Source organism: Chrysochloris asiatica, unplaced genomic scaffold (assembly GCF_000296735.1).
Source record: "Chrysochloris asiatica unplaced genomic scaffold, ChrAsi1.0 scaffold00078, whole genome shotgun sequence".
Lineage (NCBI taxonomy): Eukaryota > Metazoa > Chordata > Mammalia > Afrosoricida > Chrysochloridae > Chrysochloris > Chrysochloris asiatica.
This window is the reverse complement of record NW_006408596.1, coordinates 568,046-578,811: the sequence shown is the minus strand read 5'-3', so window position 1 is coordinate 578,811 and position 10,766 is coordinate 568,046. Positions and strand designations below refer to the sequence as shown.

The 10,766-nt window shown below is 55.5% G+C and overlaps 1 protein-coding gene across 3 annotated transcripts in view; it reads right to left on the bottom strand.

Annotated features, from left to right (window-relative positions):
• Positions 1-10,766, bottom strand: part of NCOR2 (nuclear receptor corepressor 2) — a 113,535-nt gene that overhangs the window by 8,418 nt on the left and 94,351 nt on the right. For all 3 annotated transcript variants that reach the window (XM_006865361.1, XM_006865362.1, XM_006865363.1), the window contains 10 exons: positions 10,535-10,685; positions 8,562-8,702; positions 8,200-8,286; positions 7,334-7,632; positions 5,102-5,456; positions 3,449-3,670; positions 2,517-2,768; positions 1,420-1,569; positions 1,187-1,312; positions 904-1,105 (listed from right to left, as the gene is read on the bottom strand). In XM_006865361.1, coding sequence (XP_006865423.1) covers positions 904-1,105; positions 1,187-1,312; positions 1,420-1,569; positions 2,517-2,768; positions 3,449-3,670; positions 5,102-5,456; positions 7,334-7,632; positions 8,200-8,286; positions 8,562-8,702; positions 10,535-10,685 — 1,985 coding nt within the window. The remainder of the gene's footprint in view (positions 1-903; positions 1,106-1,186; positions 1,313-1,419; positions 1,570-2,516; positions 2,769-3,448; positions 3,671-5,101; positions 5,457-7,333; positions 7,633-8,199; positions 8,287-8,561; positions 8,703-10,534; positions 10,686-10,766) is intronic.

Below are 10,766 nucleotides of genomic sequence, written 5' to 3'. Positions count from 1 at the left end.
CTTTATGGGAGCAGATGGCAGTCCAATGCCTAACCTACAGCACAAACAAGTCTGACAAAAGCTGCCACCCTTGTGGAGCTTAAGTTCCAGCTGAGAAAACAGTAATCACGTAGCCACAGTCACTGTTAGTGAGAGCCCACAGGCATGGGTCTGCCTATGGGAGATGCTGGGACAGGGAGGCTTTCCTGAGGTCGCATTTGAGCGGGGGTCTGTTCAGATCAGACACAGAGGACATGAGGAGCTGGGAAACCACACCTAGCAGCAACCTGAATGCCCACTGAGCGCTCTGCAAACAGCATTCTCTCTGCCCCCACAGGGCAGACTAGGCCACCTTTGAGCCTCATATGCCTCTTCCTGCAGGCAGGCTTCCCTAATGCTACTTGGCTGGCCAACCTGTGGCTTCATGCCCAGCACAAAACACACACCTCAGAGCCTTACATTACACAACACGTGCTCAGGTTAGCAGTTACCCCACTTCTGTGTATAAGGAAGTACAGACTCCGCTTATCCATCCACGATCCATCCAACCCAGTCACACAGCCATCTAACCCTAAGCCTTCCACCCACCTACTTCCCCATCCATCCATCCATCCAACCCATGAACCCACCTGCTACCCACCTACTCTCATCCATCCATCCATCCACCACCTCCTACCCACCATCCAACCAACCCAATCACCCATCCTTGTATCCATCACCTAACCCAATCTCCCTTCCGTCCACTTATCGAGTCTACCTAACCCATTCACTCACCTGCCCACTTACCCATGCAGCACTCAAGCTACCGATCTCCTCAGCCTCTTATCCACACATCCTTCCACCCACATACCTCTGATCCTTGTGCCAACCACCCACCATCTGCCCACTCCACTATGCCCCCTCCCATGTGCCCAGCCGGCCCACCTCAAGACAGTGGGTGTGCCAGGCTCCATGGCGGTAATGATGCCCTTCATGCCTGCGTTGTGCAGCACACTGGGCCGCTGCTGGATGGCGTCCTGGGTCCGCGGGGAGATGGGAGAGTGCTGGTGGCTGTGGGGGTGTGAGGCGGGGCGGCTGCTGCTGCCCCCACCCCCACTACTGCTGCTGCCGCTGCTCTGCTCCGTACCTGAGACAGGTGCAGGGTCAGTGGTGCCAGGGGGACCTCCCGCCAGGATCCCTGGACTAGGAAGGGGGCTCTGCCACCTACCAGGTCTCCAGATGGGTGCATGCTCCACTGTGGGGGCGGCCGTGAGGATGGACTGCTCACGCTCCCGGTCTCGCTCCCTCTCAGAGGAAGAGGTGGCCGTCGGCTTTGTCAGGTGAGTGGGACCTCCTGAAATGGCAAGAAGCCCACAGATTCAGCCCAGCGCTCAGGGGTCCTGACCTGTCTCCTGGGAGTGGGGCGGGCTAGGCCTTCTCCCACCTGGGGTGACGCACTACCTGGGGAGAGCGGGGAAGTTCTGTGCCCGCTGCTGAAGGCCTGGGGTGCGGGCGGGAGGTAGGCGAGGCGGTCCATGGCGGTGGCGGCCGTACCTGGGGTGGGCGGCACCAGTACGGGCAGGTGTGGCACTTGGGACAGGTCGATAATGCCTGTGGAGAGGGGTTCAGGGGTGGCTGTTGTCACTGGGCCCCTGCCCTAGGGTACCTTCTTTTAGACACATGAGTGTAGTACAAGCCCTGAAGCCCTCAGAACATCCACTGGCTCTTCTAGCCTCCAATGCCTATGAAACCCGTTTCCTCTACTCAATCCCCTTCTTCTGAACTACCCATGGGCCCCTGACTCGGACTGGACCTTCCATCAAAGACACTGCCAGCTAGTCTATTCTGACAGCGACCCCAGAGAACAGAGGAGACCTGCTTGCTCCTTACGAGTTTTGAGCTTGTGATTCTTTATGGGAACAGGCAGTCTCATCTTTCTCTGAAGGGTGGATGGAGTGTTTGAACTGCTGACCCCAGGGTTAGCACTCAATGCTTAGTCCACAAAACCCTCTGATGTGCACATGAAAAGCAACTATAGACTGTTTACAAGCAAGGGGGCCCACAACTCAGGCCTTTTGATGTTCTCATCTCTTTGATTTTGAAATCAGCAGGGACCCTAGAACCCAAGACACATGGTCTGTCCATCCTCTGTGCACACATCACATGGTACAAAGACAACACACATTTGTCAGAGACAAACTGGTATGAACAATAAATGTGTGTCACTCAGTGTGCGCTCACGGGGACTCCTCACACCGCTCCATGCTCACGGGGACAGCACACACCACTCCACGCTCACCAGGATGCCACACACCGCTCCACACACTGAGAGACTCCACACACTGATCCACGCTCACTGGGACGTCCACACATACATGCTGCTCCACGCTCACGGAAACACCAGAGATGCCCAAACTTTTCCAGTGGCCACACCTGATCTCCAGGGATCACACCTGATCCCCTCAGCTCCAGGATGTGTCTGTCCCTTGTCCCCTCAAAACCTGGGTGATCAGGAAGAAGGCCTACTCCTGTTGAGATGGTCTGTCCACCACACTCACCTCTTGGTCCAGCGGCGTAGTTGAGTGCCAACGAAGACTCTCGGGGCGACAGGCCCCGCAGCATGTCGGCCCGCTGGGCCATGGCGGTGGCTGCGTTGTGGTGCATCTGCTGGGAGGTGATGTAGTCGTTGATGATGGTCTGGCGGTTCTCCAGGGCTGCTGTATCAGGGTAGCCGCGGATGAGGTACGGTGGGTAGAGGTGCGGGTAGGTGGGGTTGGGGGCCAGATGGCGGGGCAGGTAGTAGGCAGCAGCTGCTGGGGGAGCAGAGCAAGGGTCAGGTGGTCCATACCTTAGCCAGAGGATGGAGCCCCCCCGCCCTCCTAGGCCTCCGCTCCTGTCCCTTGAGGCTTCGCCCACGGTTCTCTAAACACCCTGGTTCTTAAAGCACATCACACTAAACAGATTTCAAGGCGTCCAACGGAATCCAGGTGTGGCACTGTGGGTTAATGCTCCAGACTGCAAAGTCATTTGAACTACAGGGTTGGCAGTTCAAGCTCACCAGCTACTCCTCAGAAACCCTATACAAGATCACTATGGGTCGTAACCAATTCGACAGTACTTTACAACAAGTAGAAAACACTTGCTTCCTGAAATATACACAAGTCCCTTCTACGATGAAGTTCACTGGTTCAAACATCTCCTAGACGCAGGACACGCAACATACAGACAGCAAGCGTGCCTAAGGAATGCTTCTTTTTAATAAGAAGCTCTGGACGTCACGTGGTGCCCGTCCACCGTGACCAAAGTTGTGCTTGGTTCCGCAGAAGAGAAACCCCAGACGATGCTTCCCCCAGCATGGTCCCCAGACTGCCAAGAGGAACTGGGATCCAACCCAAGCTGCTCACAGGCTGCACTGTGGCCTCCCACCTCTGGGCCTAGTTCCCCTTCTCAGGAGCTTCCGGCCTGTGGGGTTTGTGGGCAGGGTAGTCACCTGCGTCCAGAGGGATGCCACGGGGTATGGAGGTGGGGTCAAAGGCTAATGGGATGTGGCCGCGGTACAGATCCACGCCGCTGACACCTCGCAGCAAGTGTTCATAGGGCGACAAGGGGTGGGGGTGGTGCTCGGGCATGGTGCTGTGCGGTGACTTGGCAATCTCCCGCGGCGTGGATGTCAGCTTCCGGTCCTGGGATGCCTTGTTGGATGAAAGGCTACCTGTGGGAACAGGGAAAAAGACAGAATCGAAACTCCGGCCCTTTCAATGCAATGAGTCAGAACCAACTCGGGGGCGGTGGGTTTGTGGATTCTGGGTTTATACTGTGAGCTCTTCAGGTGCCACTGGGGCTGCCCCAGTGAACAAAACGGACAAAACCCCAGCTCTCGTGAACTGTGCAGCATACAGATAATTAGTAAGCACACATTTCCGCAGGACATGTGGTCTGAAGAGTGTTTTAAGACATGGCAAATATGACCAGGAAGGAGGAGATGATGTTTCTGAGATTGAAGGTTGGCAAGGCACTGGGTAGGTACAGGGTTAAGGTGAGAGGGCATTCTAGACCTGGGAACATAGACAGGGAGCAGAAGTGGGCAAAGTCAGGGCACGCAGAGCCCCCAAAGCCACCAGGAGAAATTTGCAGCCTTTTAAACATCAGTGTGGTGGGAAGTCACTGGGAGACAAAAGTTGGGACACATCTGGGTTTTGGACCTGAGCTAACAGTGGCTGATAAGGTGAAGAACCCCTTCCACACTTGGTCCAGTTAACTGTGGATTTTCTACCACGGTATTTTAACTTCTGTTAAATGACTGGGTGGGACCACGCAAATAGGGCGCATGGGTCTCTAATATGGAGAGTGTCATCCTGCTGGGATTTAAAGGAGTCATCTCAGAATCAGGAACAGAGGATCAGCATCCAGAACCACAAGTAGAGAACGTCGCTGGGACCATGAGGTCCCTGCGTGGAAAAGTGGTAGGCGCGTGGAGAGACCCAGCAACAGGTTGCTCCGTCTACGGAAGGAGTAAGCAGAGAGCCTTTGGGCAGGAGAATGGCATTCAGAATTGAGTGCTGTTTGGACATTTTTCAGCAAAACTGAAAGGCAGAGTCCCCAGGACCTCATGGCTAACAGGCTGGAAACCAGACTGCTATGCTTGCGGAATGGATAAGAAGCACTCCTGAACAAGAACTGCTGTTTCTAACCCGAATAACACCCTGGTGCTGTAGGATAAGCATTGGACCACAAGGTTGGCAGTTCAAACTCACCAGCCACTTCTGGGAAACCCTATCCAGGGGTCGCTCTAAGTCAGAACTGACTCAATGGCACAAAATAACAACTTCCCTAATAAGCCCATAATCATGAGCTGCAGGTTCCACATGGCCACTGCAACAGATTAGTGAACACAGCAGAAAAGCCGAGTGCCGTGGGAAGAATGGTTGGTGCCAGAACAGGAAAAAGAAGGCTGGAGCACAGAGGCCTGTCTGACATCTGTTTCACAGGAATCTGCCTTTGGCCGATGGGGAGTTTTATTCTCCTGCCCTCATGCAAAGCGGGAAGAGGCTGGACGCTGGGTTCATACACACCCATGTGACCCGAGCTAATGTAAGGTACAATCCCAAGTTGGGAGGATTCTCCCACACCCAGGCTCACTCACCCTCCTGCAAGCGTGGTGTGGGCTCCCGTGTGGTCACAGGTGAGCCCCGGGACAGATGGCTGGAGAAGGGTGCCCCATGGTCCTCATACGCCAGGGGGCTCTGCCTTGGTTTGCCCAGCTCAGGCACAATAACTGGGGCACCGCGCGCGATGGAGCCCCCAGAGCCGCTGACACCTCCTGGCCGGCCCTTCAGACTCTCGTCATAGCAGGCTCGCTCCAAGGCCCGGGTGTCAACCATCACGTCCAGAGGATGCACGGGTGGGAAGGTCCGCCCGGGACTGCCAATGATGGAACGGACATCATGCTTCTTGGCACTGGCGGAGCATCCACCAGAGTCATACTTCAGTGGGGTGCCCTGGGGGAGGGGATGTAAGCAAAGTTGTGACCACAGACCCTGAGTGATCTCTAAGGCTCAGCTTCTGATGTATGTATGAAATGATGTAAGAAGGGCAGGGTGCTGCTGGGCCTTGAAGTGGCTCACTGCCCTGGCCCTGGCTCAGCCCCACAGTCACCACAGGTCAGGAAGCTGCGGGCCAAATCCTTCCTAGAGTTGACCCCTGGGAGGACTGAGGAGGCTGTGTTCCTAGGCTGGCAAAAACCTCCCTCCTTTCAGTGTAGAATCGCCCCCATCCAGTGCCCCACTCCCGTCCAGCGCTGTGCAGAGACGTCCAGCAGTACCACTCAGTCCCACCCACCTCAGGGATTAAGACCCAGGGTGCCAAGATCAGGGCCGAAGCCCACGTTTGCTCTGCAGCAATGGGAGGCTGTAGACAGACTGAAACCCCAACTCCCTCACCTCAGTAGGTGTGGGAAACACTGGACACGGTGAAGGCTCCCTGTCCTTCAAATGACAACACCCTGTGTTCATTAGGAATTAATGGACCATGTGACCATCAGTCTCCACGACCCTTAGAACAAAGCAGATGGTGCCCAGCTACTACTTCCAACTGCTCTGGAAGGGGTAACATTAGAAAGTCCTAGACAGAGTGGGAGAAAATACAGACCAAAACGCAAAATCATAAAAACAGGCCAAACTAACTGATCACCTAAGAGTCTGGTTGTTGTTGTTGTTGTTAAGTGCCGTCAAGTCGGTTCCGACTCATAGCGACCCTGTACAGGGTTTCCGAGGGTGTAAATCTTTACGGGAGTAGAAAGCCTCATCTTTCTCCCGCGGAGCGGCTGGTAGTTTCGAACCGCTGACCTTAAGGTTCGCAGCCCGATTCGTAACCACTACGCTACCAGAGTCTGGTAGAACCCCAATATTATGGCCTTTTGTCATCTTTACTCTGAAACTGAACTCACCCAGGTAACTTGATTTTTTTTTAGTTAAACAATACACAAATCTGTAAAATAAACAATACTACCAGACAGGTATACACACCTTAGAATAAACAACTAGATGAGATCAAAAGGGGCCCCGTGCTCAGGGAGATAGTACAAGGGTTAGAAAAAGAAACAGGGAGGAAGTGGGATGCGGGATAGTGCCCTGAGGCGAATGCAATCAGTGAGATGAAACCAAATTAGGGGTGAGTTGCTAAATGGAATGCTCTGTGAATTTTCATCCAATTTACTATAGATTTTAGTTATGTTTTCTTTTAAATGAATGAATTAGCAGGGAGAAAACTGTCAATGAAAGAGAATATTCTAGAATCAATGGTCACTTGTGCCAGGGACTGCATGACAGCTTGGAAGCAGAGTCAGACCCTCCCGTAGGCCGTGGAAGGTCCTGAGACTCCCACCTTCCCCACGGCATAGGCTGCTGTTTCCCTGGACACCACCTAGTCTCCTGTCTCGTTCCCATCGGACCAGCTGAGTAGCTTAAGGACTCCTGACCCTTGGGGGGGGGGGTAGACCGGATCCCCCTATGCCCATGGGCTGCCAGGCCTGGTGGGGGGCACAGATGCTGAGAAGCATGGATGTTGCCAACTGAGGTTCATCCAGACTTGAGTTTCACAACTGCTGACTCCTTGCTGTATGACCCTGGGTAAGCTGTTGGACCTCTCTGAGCCTCATTTCACTCACCAACAAAGGACAGTAAGAGAATGACCTGAGAGCACTGTTCTGAGGGGTGATCAAGTATTCTCCAGCAGCAGCGGCCTTCAGAGTGAGGATCAAACAGTTTATCATTTCGTTTCGTTTGGGCAGGCTGCTTTTGACCACTCTGGGCCTCAGTTTCCCTACCTGAATAGAGGCGATGGCCTGAACCCCCATAGGGCAGCAGGAAGCCTGTACCTGGGTGATGGAGCCCTCCTTGAGTGGTCTTGGGGCCAAGGGCAGCTCGGGCGTGCGACGCAGTTCCTCACGGGGGATCTCGTGGATGGAGCGTCCGGCTTCCTTCACCGTTGCCACCAGGCCCTCGTGGGCTGCCTTCAGCTTCAGCGGGGCCAGTGTGTCCAGAGGCCGGGCCTTATAAGCCTCGGTCAGGTCTCGTGGGGGTGGTGGCGGTGGCGGCGGTGTGCCCTCCCGCTTTAGCATTTTGGCCTCTCGCCGCAAATAATCCTCCTGGGCCTCTACGTAGGAGCGTGGAATCCCTGCAGGGCCGGAGGGGTGCTGACCTTCAGCGCCAGAACCACCTTGGCCGCTCCTAGAAACTCAGCTGCCTGAATCCCAAAGCTCACTGGCTGCGTGACCCTGAGCGTTGGTTTCCTCGTATGTATAATGGGAAAACCTCCTGGAAGCAGCCCACGACGCGGTCAACCGTAATGAGATCACGTGGAGCGAGAGTGAGAATGGCCTCCACTTGCTGCTTCTGCCACTGACCTGGCTGAGCTTCCGTTTCCTCGTCTATAAAAGGGGCCGGAAGTGTGTCCGCCTCCCCAAATCTGACCCAGTCACTGCTACGTAAGGCTGAGCACACAGATAACTCGATGAGTGGTCCCTACAGAGTGCTATCAGATGATGGGTGGTACTGGGCCGTTTTCAAATCAGAATAAAACACGCTTGCTTTCCAGTTGCACCTGTACACACCTGTCAGGTACATGAGTGTGGTGTACCTATCCACACACCTGTGTCAGCCTCATGCGCCTGTCCTGAGCTCCCCACCCTTGCCTCTATGTTCCTATGACCCCCCACTAGTGGTCCGGGGAGCTGGGTGGTACCTTGAGTGATGGAGCCCCGGATGTGGTGCTGCTCTTTGAGATGGTGGGGGCTGTGCCGATCGGGAGGGATGGCGCGGCCCATGAGACCTGAAAAAGGGCAGGACTGTCATTCTCTGGGTGACAGGGCCCAGGGCCTCCAGCCACGTCGCCCAGCAACGGGTGCCCCTGCTGCTAATGAGTGACCGTCCCTGAGAACCAGCAACTAGGAAGCTCTGTCTCCGGGGCTCTGCAATGTGCCCTGAGTCTCAGAAGTCACCCTCCATCTGTAATAGGGACCAGCCACCACCCTGCTCTCAAAGGGGACGTTGAAATGACTTCTCAGTCTGCTGCCACAACCCAGGCAGGTCCTGCCCGTCTCCCACCTTCGATGCTAGCGGAGGAGATGGCCCTGCTGACTCGCCCTTCCATCACATCGTGGGAGCGCTTGGGGGCAGTCGTCTCGTGGGGGGGACCAGAGCTGCTCCTACCGTCCTCCTTGGAGCACTGGGACACAGAGAGGCCACCTGGACAAGTAAATGCAGGGGGTGGACATCAGCAGCGGAGCTGACACACAGAACCCAGGCCACCGGACTTGCCCTGCCGAGTCACCAGGTGGTTCTGTCACACCTAAGTGCCTTTGGTCACTGTGAGCATGTGCAGAAACGTGCCCACAGGGAACGTGTCAGAGTGGGTGCACACTCACACACAGTCCACCTGAGAAGGAGGTGTCTCTGGGGGAAGGAAACCAGAGTGAAAGCGGTGTGGGTGAGCTAGGGTGAAGCCAAGCCCAGAGGGATCTCAGGCTGGGCCTTGCCCACCACACAGGGCTCTCCTTGAAGCAGAACCTCCTTCCGAGACGGGAGGAGTTAGCACCCCAGCCCTATGTCTCTGCAAGTCAGGCCATGAGGGAACTGTTCAGTGCACTAGCTATCTCAGAGATTACATGCTGGAAGCCAGTGGTCGAAACCAGCCTAAAGATGTACCATGCTGCTGTTCTAGAAATTTTCTAATTACCTGCTGATGCTTAAGCATTAGGATACTGCAGTTGAAAACAGGGAACCCTTGCAGGGGTATAGGGTGACGACCAATGCAAGGGGAACCCACCCTTGGTCCCCAATAGGTTCTTCTTGCCTCACACCACGCCTGCGTTCCTCCCAGGCAGTCTGGCCCCAGAGAGCACGTGGGAATTTGAAAGTCCTGATTCCAACCCATTGTAATGATGAAACTGAGGCCTGAGGAACTGGTCCAGAGCTACAGTTGCCTCCCGTAGCTTACTTACGGGCTCTCCTCAACATCCCTGCAGACTTGACCTCTGGGATCTGCCCTGCCAGCATGCTCTGCTTAGAGTGGGTCATGGCCCAGCTCCCAAATAGCCACTCCCCAAGCACGCACCTGTCTGTGCTCCCTCCCTTCCCTGGGCCTGGGGAGGGTGCAGCGGGGCGGGTGCACCAGAGGCAGGCAGGGAGGGGAGCTAGGCCCTGGAGAGTCAGCCAGTCTCCACAAGGGGAAGCAATTTAGGGCATGCAGCTGCCAGCCACTGTGAGGCCAGCCATTAGCGGCTTTTATCTCCACGCCCCTGCCAGGAAGCTTGCCCCCACCCCCACACTTTACTCCCTTAACTCCTTCCTCCCAGGGTCTGGGCGAGGAACTCAAGTGGGCTTGGAGGAGTATCCACAGTGGAGGCCTGGTGGCGTGACCCTGGCCATCACGAACCCCTGGCACAGAACTGGGCAGAGGAGGCAGGCAGTGAGAGCTCACAAGAGCTGCTGCTGGAGCCCTGCTCTCTGATTTGCATACCTCCAGTGACTGGGAACTCACCACCTCAGACTGTGCCCTGTCTCCCTGAAAAGCCTTCCTGCAGGGGAGACAACCGCTCCCAGGCCTCTTTTCCTTGAAGGGCCAGCAGGGTGGCCACATAGAAAGGCCCACCTGACGCTGCTGCATTTTCTTTTTGTAATTTGCAACAAGGACATAAAATGCCTCCCACGCAGACAGGAAAGACACAGGACTCTTCAGATGTCTGGCCCCACTTTGAACCCCCACCAGAAATCAGGAAAACTGCCCACACCATGCTTTTCTGGAGACTTGTCATTCGACTCTAGATGTGGCAAGGAGATTCTGTGGACAAACCAAGCTGGACAGACGGGTTTCAGACTTGTTATTAACAAGGGCCTTCCTACGTACATCCTTGATGCTGACCACCCTGCCCCAATGCCATTTCCCTCTAGTCCTCTTGCCCACAGATGGTGGGCTGGACATAGACAGTCCTGCAAATGGTAAGGTGGGTGGACAAGGCTGTCCACTCGCTCCTGCCAGCCCTGTGCCACCGTGAAAAACAGAAGCTGCGGCCACTCACCATCATAGGACAGCACATGGCCCTTCTTGCCCTCGTAGATGACGTGCCCCTTGGGCAGGCTGTCCTCACGGCTTCGGTCCAGGCGGCTGGGGCTGTCCTCACCAATGATCCTGGTGATTGTGCCTTTATAAAGAACGTCAGCCGGCGTGCCCTGCTGGGACAGAGACGGTGAGCGTCCACTGGTTGGCTGTTACCCAGGGCCCCAGATGCTCCCCAGACACGAGGGTCAACC